Source organism: Sylvia atricapilla, chromosome 2, assembly GCF_009819655.1.
Source record: "Sylvia atricapilla isolate bSylAtr1 chromosome 2, bSylAtr1.pri, whole genome shotgun sequence".
Classification (NCBI taxonomy): domain Eukaryota; kingdom Metazoa; phylum Chordata; class Aves; order Passeriformes; family Sylviidae; genus Sylvia; species Sylvia atricapilla.
In genome coordinates, this window is record NC_089141.1 from 29055440 (window position 1) to 29073708 (window position 18269).

Consider the following 18269-nt stretch of genomic DNA (forward strand, 5'->3'; position numbering starts at 1 on the left):
GGAGAAGGAAAAGAGAGGTGCTTCTGCAGCCAAGAGCTGCTTTGCTGGTTAAGACCTTCCTGAGCCTTAGCCACAGGGTTTGACGGGTCTCTTTGTCTCACCACCACAAGGCTCACAGTCTTAGTGGAAATCCTTAATCCCTGCGTCTAGACCAGGCTATTTCCACACTTTCTGTGAAGTAGGACACAAACTTGGATGGGGTGGTGGATGGTGCCCATGCCACGTGTTTGGAAGTAACCAGGATGTTAGATAAGACCTGCTGCTCTTGAGGCAGTGATGGGTATAGAGGAATGCTTGTCTGGATGGCCCATTCTCAGCAGAATATGGGGCTGAGCTGTGTGTGCTCCAAGTGTCTGACCAAGCCAGCAGTCTTCACCCCCATTCCCTATATACCAGTGTTGATATCCAGAGGAGCTGATATAAGCAGGTGTAATTAAGGCTGGTGCATCATCAGCAAGGCTGGGCTTTCTGACTGGACCTGTGGGAGCTTCCAGCCCCCTATCCCCATCTCAGAGAGCTTTTTCTCTTCTGCTGATGGCAGTCAGACACAGGGTACCTGGGTACAACAGGTTAAGTGTAGGTTAGAAGGCGGAGCACTGAATCATAGAACATAACAAAGGGCAGATCCACAAGTTCAGCATCATTGCTTAAACAAAACATTGCTGGTCCTGAGGGAAGCTTAGGGTTACACCCCAGTGCTCCCTGGCTTTGCCCCATGTAGTGTATGCCTCGTTTGCCTCCCCAGGGTAACTGCACGACCTGTGATGGCAGAGATGATAGCAAGGAGTACGCCAACATCCGCTCCGCTATGAAGGTCCTCATGTTCACCGACACCGAGAACTGGGAGATCTCCAAGCTGCTGGCTGCCATCCTGCACATGGGCAACCTGCAGTATGAAGGTAAAAGGACAAAACACAGGGACATGGCCCAGTGCACTGCTGCTCTTTATTCTGCATGCTGACAGGGAGCCAAGCCTAGGGATAGAGGGCTGTATCCAGAACACCTGCCATGGTGCCATGCCAGGGACTCGGGTATTTATTGTAAGGACAAGGAATAAGGAGTAATTCCACCTGCACTCAGCAAGGCTGCTGGACTGCAGTGTGCTCACTGACATCCAGGTTTCTGAATGTTGTGAGGTTGAATATGGCCACAGTCCATTCAGTAGACTCAGGTTTTACAAAATGAGACTAATGGAGTGCTTAACAGGTGTCTGTGTGATTGGTTATGCCTTTGTAAATGTACCAAAGAGCTCTGCTGTCAGAAATGGCACAGTGGTTCAAAAAGCCTCTTCAGAAGACAGAAGCCTAAAGCACCTAGATGCTAGAAACAATACTACATTCTTTACCATCTGGTCTCGCAGAGCAGAGTACAGGTCCTTTGCAGCCTGCAGCAGGACTCCAGCAGCTGCAAGAACTTTTCTCTCCCTTCTGATGGCCAGATTTCGCTGGGACGTCACACAGAGGCAGTGGAGAAAGACCCTTTCCCTCACCACATCCACTTTCTGCAGCGACACTTCCCTTGCTGATGGCTTTCCCTCTGCTTTTCTTTCCCCAGCTCGGACCTATGACAACCTGGATGCCTGCGAGGTTGTTCAGTCAGCATCGCTCATCACTGCGGCGACATTGCTAGAGGTCAGTGGCCCTGCAGTGCTCCTGTTCCCCCCTTTCTATTCTAATCACAGGTTTTTAGAATTGTGGCAAAGGTTTGTCTGAGCCAGCCTCTCCCTGCACCATCAGCTCTTGGAGGCTGAAGAGGCCTGGATAAGCCACATTGTGTCCTGCATTGGCAGCATGAAAGTGAAAGTCTTCATCTGGGCTGAGTAGCCAGAGGAGGCTACAAAGGTGCTCAGAGGGCTGGAGTACCTCTTTTTTGGAGACAGGCTGAGGAATTTGGAGTGTTTCAGCCTGGAGAAGGCTCTGGGGACAACTTAGGGTCCTTTTCAGTACCTAGAGGGGCTAAAAGAGAACTGGAGGAGGGACATTTGACAAGAGCATGGAATGGTAGGACAAGGGGCTTCAAACTGAAAGAGGACAGGTTTAAATTAGATACTAAGAAATTCTTCACTGAGGGTGTTGAGGCACTGGATCAGGTTGCTCAGGGATTTTGTGGCTGCTCCACTTGTGAGAATGTTCAAGACCAGGTGTGATGGGACTTTGAGCAACTTGGTCTAACAGAAACTGCGCCTGTTGGGGGGTTGGCACTAGATGATCTTTAAAGATGCTTCCCAACCCAATCTATCCTATGATTCCATGATCTGATTATCTGAGCTTCCCTTCATACCAGCGGATAGAAACAGACCCTCTGGTAGCACATCGTTCTAGAAAAGACACCCAAAATACTTCAGGCCCTAAATAGGGTGTTTCCCTCACTGATATAAAGAAAGTTCATAACTGTACTTGAGACAAATGGCATATATATTCTGGGTATCTGAAATGAGGTGAAATGACCCTCACTGAAACCATCCATGCAGTGACTAGAGCATTCTTCAGTGGCCTTCTAAGAGCTAACAAGTATCCCTCAGAGACAGCATCTCATCTCCATAGGTACTGCTGGGCTCAGAGTGTGATCCACAGTTCTCTGTCCACTTAAAGAGTGGACATTTCACTGAAGAAGTATAAAATGGGTCAAGGTTATGCAAAGTTTTAAACCATGCTGGTAGCACACAGCTTTGCAGACTTTGCTTTACTTTCTCATCCTGTCTTCCTACACCTCATTAACATCTCATGCTTAGTCACAAGAACACCTTACAGATTAAACTACGATTTAAAAACATTAATTTTTCTCTCCAAAAATGCCCATGTCTTCATTTGAGGCACCTCCCCTGTACAGCAGCTGTGTTTTCTGTGCCAGGTTGAGCCTCAGGACGTGATGAACTGCCTCACCAGCCGGACTATAATCACGAGGGGCGAAACTGTCTCCACCCCTCTCAGCATGGAGCAAGCACTGGATGTGAGGGATGCTTTTGTAAAGGTAAGTCTTAGGGCATTTCCTTCTGCCTTCTGTTGATGAGCTCAAGAAATCTGCCCCTTCTGAAACAGGAGCATCCACTGCACAGGAAAAGGGTCTTGCTTGGTGCCTGTGTGAGCTCAGATCAGCAAATGCCCCTGAAACTATGTTCTAACTGGGATGTACAAAGAGTTGAGATGGAAGGAGTCTAGGTAACCTGCTTTGCAAAGGATTTGCAGTCTGGACTGGAGATTGTCTATACTCAAAGGGGACCTGCAGAAGGACCCAGCATTCTGAAATGACTTTACCTCAGCTTCAGGAAAGATCCTCAGCTGCTGTAAATCAGAGCAACTCTACCAAGACCTCTAGCACCCAAACCAAAATTCTGAATTTCAGAATTTGGGAACATAAGCAACAGTAAATACAACTGAATGACACAGGTCCAGGGATACAACAGTCCAGAGGCCATCAGAGCACTTAGAACATCTTGAGGCTTTGGAGTGATGAAGGTTGGTGGGTGGGTGTGCATTGCTGCTGTGCTGTTTGCAGCCCCGTGTAAAATTGCAAGACAAGCATTATTGGCATGCTTTGGCCAACTTGGGTCCTCATTTTATCTGTAGGGATTCAGTAGATCAATCTGGTTTGATAGCTAACTAGCCTGCAAATCCTGGCAGTGTCTTCTCTAGTGGTGACGGGCTCCCCTCTTGGTTGCACTGCTGTAGCTTATAAAGTAAAATTAATAACAGTTTAAAACATGAAGTTCTGGAATTACTGAAGCAGCAATATCTGTGTCATTAGATCATCTGACTGTTCAGCCAGTGCTGCGATGTTTCAGTGAGCACCTTGTTCAAGTGAGCAACATGTTCTTGCAGTGTAACTTGGCTCTGCTCTGCTGATCTGTAGAGAGAAATGTGTGGAAACCAAGGAAAGGACTGTCTGGCTTCACAGCAAGCCCACAGATCCAAAATTTAGCACTATCCAAATTTGGGGGTTTGCTCTCAGTTGTCTTTTAGCTAGGCTTTCAGGTCTGTTTTCCTCGATCTACATAATGGTTCATGGAGCTTTAAACTGTGCCAAGAGTCTATCACAAATATTGGTGAGCACGTCATGGATGTGCAGATGTGCAGACATCCTCAGGTACTGTCTAGTTGTTGGCTGTGCTTTAGGAGAACCTGTGCCATCAAGAGTGAAGTGTTGACACAGACTAGTGGGACAAGCTGCTGAACTGTCTCAGTGAACTCCAACTTTGGGATGTTGCAGGGAATTTATGGGCGACTTTTTGTGTGGATTGTGGAGAAGATCAACGCTGCAATTTACAGACCTCCTTCCCAGGAACTCAAAAGTATCAGGAGATCCATCGGTCTTCTTGACATCTTTGGCTTTGAGAACTTCACTGTGAACAGGTATGGAGACAGAAAAAGGAGAATGAGGTCTTAATCCTCCTTCACAAGCCCAAGCTCAAGGTCTTGCAGTCCTTTCACCTCTCCTGAAGTGAACTGGACTGGGTTGGACCAAGCCTTTTTCTGTATGAGAAATTATCAGAGCTAATCAATTGCAGCAGACAGTGGAGTTCCAAAACTGATTTAGACCACACACATAACATTGTTTTGGGAGAAAAACTGAATATCTGAACCAATAGGAAAATTATAAGCTATCAGCAGCCTTATTAAGTGGTTGACAAGGTCTGAGAGTATTGCACCAAGTGTGGAGAGAGATGTAGAAAAATTAACTAGGATGGATCTAAAGTGGCCTTTTCTTGACCTTCCCTCCACAGTTTTGAGCAGCTTTGCATTAACTTTGCAAATGAAAACCTGCAACAGTTCTTTGTGCGCCATGTCTTCAAGCTAGAGCAGGAGGAGTACAACCTGGAGAACATCAACTGGCAGCACATCGAGTTCACTGATAACCAGGATGCCTTGGACATGATTGCCATCAAGCCTATGAACATCATCTCACTCATTGATGAGGAGAGCAAGTTCCCCAAGGTGTGTTTTGGGCTCAGCCTTGCTGCCAGTGGCTCTCCTGATTTTATCCCCTTTGCACTTGCATACTGGCACCCTGTGAGAGATCTGCTCAGCCCCAAGCACACATTCACTAGTGGCCTGCCTATTTATAATTTTTGTTGCTCTCTTAAATTTTCTTCTGTTGGTGTCACAGCCATGTTAAAACAAGTGTTTCTGATGGGAAAATATGCCTTCAGGAAGCTCAAAAATTACTATTGGCAAAGTTTAAGAGAAAATAATGTTAAATATACTCCTTTTGGAGCATTATTTTGAATACAGCACTACATACCAGTGATATTTAATCAGCTTCTGTAATTTCTGCACTTGACATATCTTCTCCAACACATCACTTCTCAACATAAATGCACATCATCACCAAGACAAGATAGAAATGTGCTATTACCTGGAAAATTATTTCAATTTTTGTTAAATGTCAGATCTTTTCATGCATGTGCAGGGTACAGATGCCACCATGCTACACAAGCTGAACTCCCAGCACAAGCTTAACACCAACTATATTCCTCCGAAGAATAACTACGAAACCCAGTTTGGCATTAACCATTTTGCTGGAATTGTTTACTACGAAACAAAAGGTATGGGGCAGCTCCTGGGGCACTGCAGGGGGTGAGGGGATGTTCATGGGCAGACAAGCTGCTGCTGTGTTGGAGCAGGGTAGGGTGACAGTCCACAGAAGTGTCAAAGTATTCCCTTTCTGGCTGCAATGACTTTACCTTCCAGTTGTGCCCGTGAGCTGCTGTTTCATCTGTGTGTGCCTGTGACAGAATGGCAGTGCTTTGCACCACTGCATCTTCAATCCAGTGTGAAGATGCGCCTCTGTCTTCCATGGTCCCTCTCTCTCTGCTCATTACTCCCATTACCTCACCAAGAACATCCGGTAGTCCAAAAACCCAGAAGCTGCTTGCAGCTCACATGCTGACCATGTTGCACTGTGTCATCTGTGTGTTGTCCCATTATTTCTCTAGGTTTCTTGGAGAAAAACAGGGACACGCTGCATGGAGACATCATTCAGCTGGTGCATTCCTCAAAAAACAAATTCATCAAGCAGATCTTCCAAGCAGATGTGGCAATGGTAATGCAGGCGGGAGAAGATCTTTATTCATGAGGAGGGGTGTTCCTGGAAGGGGTGGAAGATTTGTAGATTTGCAGATTGCTCTGATGCTCTTTGGGGTGTTTCAAACCTGTTAGTGAGAGCCAGCCATCAGGAAGTGTTAATGCAGTGTCATGGGTGCATCCACACTCACTCTCCCTGTTCACTGCATTTAGTTCATCAACTATTGCTTTTTTGCTGTGATTGTCCCTCGGAATTGTGTAGGGATTGGAACAATTAGTTTTTTGATTGTAGAAATCTGAGAGAAAAATAACTGTGCCTTCCAATCCGGCCAATGTGTGTATAATAGAATGAGAAGTAAACTAACAGAGAGCAGGTTTAGATTAGGTGTTAGAAAGAAATTCTTACCTGTGAAGGTGATGAGGCACTGGCACGGGTTGCCCAGAGAAGCTGTGGATGCCCCATCTCTGGAAGTGTTCAAGTGTTCAAGCAGTCTGGTCTACTGCAAGATGCCTCTGCCTATGGCAGAAAAGTTGGAGCTACGTGATCTTGAAGGTCCCTTCATACCCAAACCTTTCTATGAATCCAAGTAAAAGCCAAATGCTTTTCAACCAGAGTAGAACAAAAGGACAGTCTTGCTGGTCCTTAAGCGCTGCAACAGGAATTGGAGTGAACAGTTGTGTTTTATTGTCACAACAGCAGAGAGAGGGAGCACCAGTTATAAAAGCTGAACTTCAAAGCCCTTCTTTCCACATCCGAGGCCTCCAGGAGCTTATGTGCTTACTCCATGCTCAGTGTGAGAGAAGACTGTGTGCTCTGAAGTGTCAGAGAAAGGCAGAGTTATTGCTTTAACCCTTTCCACCCCATCTGAGCATTTATTACCGGGATACCAACTTAAATGCTGAGATTAGTGACCATTTCACCTTTAATAACACAATTGTATGACATTTTCTTCAGGAAGTTGAGCACTTCAATCTCTCTACTCAGCCCTGCTCCCAAAATTAAAGTAGGAAGAGTTTTAAAATATCAGTCTTGTGGAATCTGAAAGTTTATACAGATCAGTCACTATGGCCAAATCCCCCAGTCTTTCCCAAGGCAAAAGCCATGGGACTGCAGAAGGTGTAGGCATAACGTTTTTCAAAGCACACAAATTTTTTGGCAGTCGGAGTCCCATTTCCAAATGCCACTGATGGACCAAGGGACTTAGGGACTTTCAGGAGTGCCAAGTTATAAGTGCTGAATTCCTTTACTTGCCCAGGGAAAGAAATATTTACATTCCCAAGACATTTCTTTGAATATACTACGGGCTGTTTTGCAAGCCTTTTTCATAACCTTCAGCCATTCAGTTTTGCTCCTGCTGAAATGAATGATCATTGTCCTTTTGGCTTCATAAGGAATAAGAGAACATTTATCAATTACGAATTAAACTACCAATTGGCATGACACTCCTTGTTGGGTTCAGAGCTATCCTCAGAAGTGGATACTCCTGCTGAAATAGACACTAACTCCCTTAGCATCAGTGCTGCCTGCTTACTTTGCTTTTATTGCTTATTCCTTGCTGCTTTTTATTTTTGGTGTAAGCTTTGCAGTTGACCTTGGAAGTGATTTATTTCTTCTTTGGGCAGAGCAGAGATGCACTCTGGGGCATCAATGAAAGGGTTTACACAGTCACACAAGGTTTCTCACAGGGATCCCTACCAAAGCATCTTTAAAAGATGCTGGAAGTATTTAATAGCAAAGTTGAGATGTCTGCCTGGATGTTAGCTAGGATCTGAGAACTGAACCCTTTGAAAGCATCAGAACCCTTTTTTTTTTTTTTTTTTTTTTTTTTTTTAAGAGTAAATGGTTTGGGGTTTTTGTTTTTGGTTGTTTTTTTGTTTGTTTGTTTGTTGTTGTTTTTTTTTTTATAGTTTCACTAGATATCTTCAAAATTTGTCCCAACTGGTGGTCTCAGTGCTTTGATACTTTAATGATTTCTAGTTTTCCTTTTGGAATGAGAGATTTTTAGCCTGATGTGACAGTTCTGCCATAAGCCTGACATCATGGAACTCAAAGAAGAGCCAACACTGTGTACCAGCTCCCCTAGTCATGCACAGTGTCACTGTGGACCTGAAGAACACTAATTCCCTGAATACCATCACACAAAAATTCTCAGACAAGCAGGGTCCAACATGGGGCTGAGATGCTTTTACCATTGCTTTCCATCAACACTCAATAATGTTTGCAGCCCCTTTCTTAGGACATGTGCCCCAAAAGAAGGAGCAAGTGAGCCCGGGTCACAGAAACTGATTGCCTGTAGCAAAGATCTGTGGTGAAGTGTCCTTGGAATGTCTTGAAACTGTGCATGCCTTCCCCGAGCTTCAGTGAGGCAATCTGTGGAGGAGCTTCCCAGAGACACTCAGGCTTGGTCAATCAAATATAACATCTTCTCTTAAAAAGAGATAAGTGACTGCTCTGCTAAGGGCTAAATCAAATCATGGCGCATATTGCTCAATGCCTTCCAAACTTTGGTCCCCAGGATCTTATTGATGAGTTTCTAAGATTTTGTGGGTCACTTACAAGTACGTCCACATCTGCTTTGCATTCAGTCTTTCAGATGGGGTCCTTATATTCCAGAAACTTGAGAAAGCCACAGATCAGAGAAATTTGAAAACTGATTGAGATTGTATATTTGAATATTGTATTAACTGTTTTGTCCCTGAAAGACCTAATGTTTCTACACAATGAAAGCTATGTGACAAACTGGGTATTTCTGGAGCACATGGGGCTGTAAAGTCTCATTTATTCATGGTCATCACAGAGAAGGCTTATCTGCATGTGTGGGCTGAACAGGAACATTGCTTTGAGTGGTGCCAGGTGAAATTATGGATTGAGTGGGAGTTGTACACTGTTTCTCTGAGGAATCAGCTGGTATGGTCTGGCAGCACTGCTTGCTCAAGGAACAGGTAGAAGGAGCAGTGGAGGAGGATGGAACCCTGTAAAGTGAAAAACAAATGGGAAACTGGGGGGTGGGCTTTCCCCTTGGCAAAAGTTTAAATTCTATAAAAAATACCTGATTTTGGGGATTAGAATTAGGAAGGAAGGGAGGGATTTGGGATTTTTTTGGAATTTTTGTGTTTTGTTCCTGGCACTTTCCCAACCACTGTATATTGAGAGCAGAGATGTGTGAGGAAGAAGAGTGGGAATGGCTGAAATTGGATGGATAAAGAGTGACACTAAAAAATGTACAAAATTTGTTTCCAAGAAGCAAGAGCTGAACACTGGCAGGTCCCTCAAATTCAGAGAAGTAAACATCAAGACAAAGGAGAAAGGCCAGGAGAGGGTTAGACAAAAATCTAAGAATTAATGCATTTTGCTCATTAGATATGTAACAGCTGGACTTCTAAGACTAAATATGTCAGGTTCCCATTTCGGTTATTCCTTCTTTTCACTATTTGCTCTTCTCTGTCTCTGTTTTGTGTTTTGTTTTGTTTTTTTACCTGTGCTTCGTGTAGTTTCTCTGTGGCTATGCATCCAGCACATTTGGCCAGTCGCCCACACCCACACCAAAGGTAAACTGAATACATGAGTTCCTCTGTTTTATACTCACCTCTCCTTGGAAAGGATTGTGCTTTACTCCTGTTGGTTTATTCCTCTTCCTGCCCTATCTATAGAGGACCTATTTCAAATGACCAATGTGTTGGAGAGCACTTTTACAGCTTGTTGAATAGGTACAGGTGTATGACTTTGTCACTTAATTCTAGGACTCAACTCAGAAGAACTTTGTAATGATGGAAATTTTGTTTGGATGAAATCAGAACCAGATCCAGCCAAAGTTTTGAGGATTTTTTTTCTGACATTCGAAGCATTTTAAATAACTTTAGATGGATCATCTGAGATTTGGCTGTTGTTTACCATGGTGCCACCATTGGCTTCAGTGGGAAATTATTCCTTGAAACAAGGGCAAATCTGACCCTGTTCTGCACTTTTTGAGGCAAGACAGCTCACATGCATAGAGAGGCCACTGGACTGCATTTCTGGATTGTTTGGAAATGCTGTCATTTTTGGAGATGGAGGGTTAGTTCTTGTTCAGAGTGGGCCTCAGAGTGGACCTCAGATCTTCAGAGACAAGATAATGTGAAATTTTGGCATAATCATCAAAACAGGGTTTTAGCAGCTTTTTTAGGTCTTTTCTGCTGCATCTCATCTGCTGACTGGTTCTGATAACTTCCCAAACCTTGCTTGCTAGTTATTTGGCCATAAGGTAGCATACTGTGTGCTAAAAATTTTATGATATAAGCTTTGTCACTCTGCTCACATTTCCACAACCCCTTGATAACCAGAGGATTAGCCTGCTTTTCAAAATTCAGCTCTTTGCATGGGGCTGAATTTCATCCCTTTTTACTTCTGCAGTATCTTGGATGTTTGGATTTGGAATTCCAATGAGGAGGATCTGACCCAAAACAACTGAAAGCCATTCATTCCAGAGCTGGAGTCCTTCCCCTCTGTATCATGGTTAAAACTGTTTCAATTTGAACATGTCACTGGGCCTTGCTCTAGAGTTGTACCAAAAATAATAGTATTTCCTGAGTAAGGATACAAGAGAGATGGAGAGGGATTTTTGACAAGGGCCTTGAGTGATAGGACAAGGGGAATGGCTTTAAACTGAAAAAAGTTTTGTTGAGGTATTAGGAATAAATTCTTTCCTGTGAGGGTGGGGAGACACTGGCACAGGTTGCTCAGAGAAGCTGTGGATGCCCCGTCCCTGGCAGTGTTCAAGACCAGGTTGGATGTGGCTCTGAGTAACCTGGTCTAGTGGAAGGTGTCCCTGCCCATAGCAGCAGGGTTGGAACTAAATGAACTTTGAGATTCCTTCCAACCCAAACCAATAATAATTCTGTGATTCTATGGTGAGATTTAATCCAGGAGAATAACATGCAAAATCTGCCAGAAATGTTTAGACCAGTTTTTCCCTCTGAAGATGATAACAGGTGATACAAGGAAATGGGAGTTTTGTTGTTGTCATGGTTGATCTTACAATTCAATTTCATGTTTTGTAGGTTTTCTAATGAATAACAATTGTTCATATTTGTTAGATACTGAGTAGAGATGGAACAGCCAAGTTAAAAATGATTTCTCATATATATATATATATATATATATATATATATGCCAATAAGCTTGTAGTTCAAATAGGGATACTTGGCACTGTTATGTAGCCCATGTCAACTCTGCCTTGGAAGGCACTTTCCAGACTGCACAGCCTTTAGGAGAAAGACTCTCTTCACTATATGACACCGCAGAATGAGGTGGCCTCAACTTTCAATGGTCACCTGAAGGCCACTCCAGTGGCATTTCATATAAAAATATATCAAAGAAAGAGCATGATTTTGCCCAGAAACTGTATGTCACTTTGGCATGGCTCAATTTAGTGACCTTATAATCCTAACAAGATGGGAGGATGGTCCTTTATCCTGAACCTTTCCCCCAAGTATTGCTGGTGTCACATGCTTTGCCCTCCTTCCCTATCTCTCCTCAAGTATTTAATCCTCCTGCATTTCCACTGAAGCAGGCTGCCATCTCCTGATGGTGTTTCTGGTGCATCAGCAGCCTTGTTCTTCAAGGAGAGAAAGGTGCAGAGAGACAGAAGGAATAACCTCTACCATTTCTGGCTCAGTGACATTTCTCCTTGTAGCTGCCATTCTCCTTGCCTTTTGTCTTGGTGATGCTGCAAACAGCCATGTATGTGTTCGCACTTCCAAAGTTCAGACTGGCTTGAGATTGCAGAAAGAAGCAGAATTGAAGCATGTCCAGATGTCATGCTGGTCTGCACATCATTCTAAACTGTCTTCTGCATGCTCCCTCTCTGTAAATCATATAATTCTCTTATTTTTCTTGTTTTTCTCTTCTGTTTTTGAGTCTTTTCCTCCTTTGATGTTGAGTACAGGCTGAGTGCTCCAGTCTGGAGTACAGCACCTGTGAATCCTGCTCGTCCTTCCCCATGTTACACAGGTCTCATCCTCCCTTCTACTGGGCACTGTATGGACAAGTGAAGAGATAGTCTGAGTCCCAAGGATGTTACAGTCTCAGAGTTTGAAAGCTAGGAAGTATCCGAACAGGGAAAAGCAGAATGTACCAGCCCTTTCTCCATCAGGTTATGGGGACTGGGCCTGGTTCTAGCTTAAAAAATGCTTCTCCTCTTCAGTAAATCCTGTTATTTTCAGTGCCTTGCTAGGCTGTGTTGAGAGGCTGCTCCTCTCCTTTTTTGGGGTTGTTTTGTTGAAGTAAAAGGTGTGATTCTCTCTAAGCTGGTGTTGAGGTGAGGCAGAAGGAGCCACAATTACTTGAGTGGTGTCACCCATCCCTGAAGATGAAGCTGATGCAAAACACTTGTCAGAGTACTTATTGTGTATCTGAGAGCCCAAAAGTGCTCACAGGGGTAATGCCCACCATTGAGAGGGGTCTGTGCACAATTGTCACACCCTGAAATGTTGTGAATGGTATGATGTGGTCTTGACAGGGGGAACCCAGCTCACTCTGACTATTTGGACAGGAAGACCAGGGACTCTGGTCACGGTCCCTTCCTTCCAACCCCTCCCAGCAAAAAGCTCTCAGATATAAGGATGGAGATGGCACCACTGCTTTTTGCCAGATCTGGATGCATGCAGGAAAGAAATGCAAGGCACCAGCAAGCTGGAGAGGCATTTCTTGCTGTCTGGGAGCAAACCACTTGTGCATTCCCTTGTAGACCCTTGTAAGTTTTGCTCCATTCCTAACACCATGGCTTTAAAATGATCTCTCCCAGCCAAGCCCAAACTGACTAAAATTCAGCTAATATGCAATTGTTTCTAACTGTCAGCCCCTGCTCCTGCATCTGTTGCTGCTTCTAAGCCCTGTGGCTATCTTTCCACATCTCACAGAGGTGACCTCGTGTGCATAATTAGCAATGTGATAAGAAAACATTCATCAAAGCCTTTCAAATCAGGATTCTTGATGAAACAGACTTTTCCTCAGAAAATCTGCAACAAAATGTGAACATCAGACTCTACAGTGTTCTGCAGGTAGCAGCTGTATCTGTTAATCACTCTAGATTTGTTAGCACTTTGTCCTTCCAGGGAGGATTTTGCTGGGAGAGATCGCTAGTAGCTCCCCATGCTCTTCTTGACAAGCAGGCCAGGTTTTTGTGGTGTTTGCATGAGCTGGGTTTTCTCTTGTTGGAATTCCATGATGGCTTTGTGTTTGTCTTGATTGGGTTTGTCTCAACATCACGTCCAACCTGAGCTGTGTAAACTCCCTGTTCGTGGCAAAGGGGTTGGACTAGAGGGAATTTGTCATCCCTTCTGATCCAAACTATTCCGTGATTCTATGGAACTCCTCAGTTTTGAGGGGTGGGAATGTTAAAGGTTACTAGTGCTATGTGATGAAGCATGTATAAAGATTATAGCAAAAGTAGAAATAACATGGCAACAAAAATGTGCAAATTAAACACTGCAAAACATGGCAGCAAGGCCAGTGCAGATGAGAATTTTGTGACTCCACATGTGACTTGACCACCTGAAAATAAGAGGATATTTGGAGGAAGAATGCATTAAAATGCTGATGGAATTCTCCCTTCGGGATCTCTCTGGTCATCAGGTCATGTCACAGGTCATGTTATATCTTCACCCTGTTTTTAATGAAGACGGGGTTGCCTCCTGGTGCCCAACTCTTCCTCCAGCCCTCCAGCAATACCTGCTGTCCCACAAAGGCTCCCTGAACACCAGACCGCACTAGACACACAGCACCACTGTGACTGATGAGTAATGAACTTAGGTAATAGTGCCTGGCACATGAAATGAGCTAGGGACTTCATTTGGAGGTGGTTTAACAAGGTTTTCCCAGAGCAGGGAGAAGGGACTGTTACGGGAAACATACACATTCTCATTTAGAGACACTTTCCCCAAAATAGAGACTGAGTTATTAATTTGATCAAGGGAGCTAAACCAAGACAAATATGCCAAATCATCTTGATTCCCCCTAAATACTCACCTCTTTTAGTCTATTTAATACTCTTTTCCAAAAGCAACTCAAATCTGTGCTAGTATGGACTGAGCAATCTCAGCAGAAGTTTCTGAAACTGTTGCAGGAATGCATTCTCCTGGATTATTTTTTTTCCTCAAGTGAGTCTCTGGTTCTTGTTCCAGGGAGCAGGAGGAGCCCTGCCTGACACGAGGAACTGTGACAGAGGGTTTGGCATGCTCGTGCTGCAATGCATGGAGAGAGGGCAGCCCACACTGCTCCTGAGAGCATCCCTGGGCAGGTGCATTGCCCCAAGCTGTAATACAGAGAATCTTGATAGCCCAGAAGATGCTGTTTGCTCTTGTGGGCAGATCTTCCTCATGGCTCTGTGTAGGGAAGATGAGTTTTCCAGTCACACAGGGAGATTCAAGCAGGACAAATTAAATCATGGCGCTTTTCTTGCGGGAACAGAGGCATGTGGAGAAGGCTGCCGGAGCCCGGCCATTGCAAGTTCACAGGCTCTGCCCTTCCCCCTGTCCTGCCACAAGTTTCAGCCACCTCTGGCCCCAGTCCCCGCTGCAACCCCGGCTGTAGCAGGAGGTTTCTGGGGCCGCGGCCAGAGGGGAAAGGCAGTGTTATCCTTTCATTTCCTGAGTGCGCTGCGCTTTTGCAGGGAGCAGAGACGAGGAAGCGCTCGCCGACGCTCAGCAGCCAGTTCAAGCGCTCCCTGGAGCTGTTGATGAGGACTCTCAGCGTGTGCCAGCCCTTTTTTGTCCGCTGCATCAAGCCCAATGAGTACAAGAAGCCCATGGTAAGCCCTGCTTTTTTCTCCTGGTTGCTTTTTGTACGGGACTGCCCGTAGGGTCATTCTGCCCTGGAGCTACCGGCAAAACTCCTTTGGGCATCAGTGGAATCAGGATTAACCCTGCACACTTAGAAAACCAACCCACAGCCTGCTGTGCTAGCAAGAGAGTCACAGAAGGGTTGGCAAAATCAGGCACTTGCTTTGCAGTCCAACAGCACCCCAAAACTTTTTGCAAGGGTTATCCTGAGCCTGCCTTTCTTCCCAAGGGCGATCTCAAGGAATTCACCCTGCAGCCCTTTATCCTATAGGAAATGCCTCTCCATTTCCATAGGGGGTAGGCTCCTTCCTGCCAGAGACTTCAGCTGAGCCATGGGTTTAGTTCTGTGGCAGAGTTCAGTGCTTTCTAAAAATCATCTTCCCGTGGGTGTTTTCCTGAAAATCTTTGCTCCCAATGGATCTCACTCATTTTAAATCCTGTTTGATCCTTTCCACTGCCTTTTTGTTTTCTTCATCAATTACAAAAACATGGTTCTAAAAGCAGAGGAGAAAAAGAGACAAAATAGCTCAGGGGAAATATGACAGGAGTTACCTTGCTCCAAATCACAGTGGTTTGCTTCAAAAGTAGTGAGCACTATGGGGACAAACTTTTAGGAGAAAATGAGACGGAAGGAGAAGGCTCTCAATCCCCCTGACCACAAACTGCTCCTGGAAGGGACTCTGAGTTTTGCAGGTGAAGGCAGGTGGTAAGGTGCATGCCCTGATCCCACTCCCCACACCTTGCAGGATCAGACACTGATGCTGGGATCAATCACTGTTTCCTGTTCACCACACTTAATAGTGACACTGCTTGGAAAGGAAAAGCTTTATTTAATAAATAATCTAGCCAGGCCTGGAGCTTTATCTAAAGTCAGTGTCTGTTAGCAAAGCTCAGCTGAGTGCAAAAAAGCATAAAGTACTGAATTTCAGAGCTGTTACGTACAAGCAGTGTTTGTTTAAAACTTATTTTTAATGTTCAGTGAACCTAATAGGACGCAGAGCAAAATGTTTGGTGGGTCTCTCAGGTTATTTTACTGTTCTCTCATCCTGGTTTTGGTGAGAGTAAAAAGGGTCCTATTAGCCTGTTAATGGAATATATTGGGTAAATATTTAACAACATGTCTGATCTGTTATTATCATCTGAGCAGAGATTAGAACAAGACCTTCTTTTTGAACATAGGTAATGTTGAGAAATAGGTGAACATCCTGAACTGACATTAGCAAATTATTCTAAATGCCCTGACTCTGCGCTGTTTTTACACCTGGATGTCTGGAATTCAGTCTGGTATTTTGTGTTCTGCATAGGAAGTCTGTATTTCATCAGGTCTTGCAAGTCCTAGGCCAGAAGTCTCTGTTCAACCTATTTGTCTACAAAACTTTCAGTGGGACAGGAAAAGGGTTTCAAGTTTGAAAGAACTAGACAAAGAGAAATTAATCTCCCCATTAAAGAAATGAGTGGGTGAGCTAACACTGAATCAGAGGCTGCAGTGTGATATGGAATGTCATTTCTTGCTAAGTTTAATTTTGGCCTTGGTTTAATAGTCCAAAGGAAAAGAAATCCCAGATAAAGGCACACAGAGCTGTGCAGGGTGACTGCAAAAGAGCACGTTGTCTGAGATATCATTTTCTGTCCCTGCCTTTGAAGGAAAACGTACTGATAGTGATAGGAAATGGGATAGAGGAAGTGAAAGGCCAGTGGAAAGTCCTGACTGTTTGTTATTTTATGTTATTCTAAAACTTCTACTTCCTTCTGAAATATGCTTTAGGGGGGAAAAAATTGTTTGTATCGGGATGCTGGCTGGAGTTCTCTGGGTCTGTACATCATCCCATGCTGCTGCTTCTGCGTATTGTTCTGGTTAGTCCAAGAGAAAGGTGTGGGATGAATTAGATAACAAAACCATGCAAAGAAAATCAAAACTGTCTCCAGCAGTCTGTGCCTCATCAGGCCCATGTGGAGGAGCACATAATTGCCCACAATTTCCACGAACTAGCCCAGAAAGATTTGCAATCCAACCCCTGTGTCCTGTAACCTCCCCAGCTGTTTGACCGGGAGCTGTGCGTCCGTCAGCTGAGGTACTCCGGGATGATGGAGACCATCCGCATCCGCCGGGCCGGGTACCCCATCCGCTACACCTTCGTGGAGTTCGTGGACCGGTACCGGGTGCTCATGCCAGGGGTGAAGCCAGCCTACAAGCAGGTGAGGACCCTCTCTCACAGGTAACGAGTGCTCTCTGCTGGGCGGTCTCCAGAGATATTTATGGGGTGTGCCTCCTCTCCAGTGACGCAGCATTTGATCCCCAGGTGTCACAGTGGTGCTCTGTGCTTTCCAAGGGAAGGAAAAATGGTGACTGGGCTGGCAGGGACAGGTAGCCATATTCAGCCTGTCCATCTCACTCATCTTAAACAAAGTGACAGTAAAGACATAAGAACCTCATTAGCAGAAAACTGCAGGATTTGGGGCCAGAAAAGATTTACACTGGGCTTGGGAGGAGTGATGGGTGAGTCTGGTCCTGGTGAATCCCAACCCCTTTTCTGTCAGGGTGACCTGCGTGGGACATGCCAACGCATTGCTGAAGCAGTGCTGGGGAAGGATGATGACTGGCAGATTGGCAAGACAAAGATATTTCTAAAGGTGGGTGGTTCTCCACATCCCCCCTGCCATCTTGGATCCTCACCTCTGAGGGCATGTCCTACCCATTCCTTTCCATCACAAGACATGAGCCTTTTCCATGGTCTCTGGGCTGGCATGTCAGTGGGTAGAACCTGACTTAAGGCAGAATACTGGGGGCCAGTTTAGGAGCAGCAGGCAGGAGGAGGTCCTTACACAGTGCCAGCACTGATGCATTCACAAATCCATATTGAACAAAAGTGATCACATCCAGTGCACAGCCTTTTCCCTCCTGGGCTGTGTGGTTCAGCTTCTTCTCCTGCCTTCACCCAAAAGGCACAGCAGTAGGAGGGATGCCCATGCAGAGCGCTGCTGAGAGAGGCATGTGAGCACAACAGGCTCGTTTTGCTTTCTACACATCCTTGTGCAACCCGAGATGTGCCTACAGTCTCTTTTTCTGCATCAGTCCAGATGACACAGAGCAGTCCAACGCTGCGGGTCCTCTGCAGCCCCATACACACTCATCTTTCCTTACAAACCCATTCCTGTGCTGTTCCAGGAAGGTGAGGCTTCTCTTGAGCAAAAATCACAACAATAAACCCTGGCTGCTTACACCTAAATTCACCCCCAAATCCCAATGCCAGCACAAACACCTCCATCTCTTCCCCAGAACTTGTTCCCTCTAGTTACTCTTTCCAGAGCCTGTTATCAAGATTTCACAGCTGTCAGGACAGGAAGCAGAGAAATTGGGAGGTCCTGAGGGGCTGCGGGAGGTCAAGCAAAGCAGGAAACATGTGGAACTGCCTCTGCTGCACCCAGTGCTGC

The 18269-nt window shown here is 45.1% G+C and overlaps 1 protein-coding gene across 1 annotated transcript in view; it reads left to right on the top strand.

The window, feature by feature from the left end:
- MYO7A (myosin VIIA) overlaps positions 1-18269 on the top strand; it is a 60997-nt gene that overhangs the window by 14602 nt on the left and 28126 nt on the right. Inside the window, exons 9-19 of the mRNA XM_066341223.1 lie at positions 746-899; positions 1555-1631; positions 2851-2970; positions 4207-4349; positions 4721-4931; positions 5407-5542; positions 5933-6039; positions 9513-9569; positions 14669-14806; positions 16875-17033; positions 17376-17468. Of these exons, the coding sequence (XP_066197320.1) occupies positions 746-899; positions 1555-1631; positions 2851-2970; positions 4207-4349; positions 4721-4931; positions 5407-5542; positions 5933-6039; positions 9513-9569; positions 14669-14806; positions 16875-17033; positions 17376-17468 (1395 nt within the window). The remainder of the gene's footprint in view (positions 1-745; positions 900-1554; positions 1632-2850; positions 2971-4206; positions 4350-4720; positions 4932-5406; positions 5543-5932; positions 6040-9512; positions 9570-14668; positions 14807-16874; positions 17034-17375; positions 17469-18269) is intronic.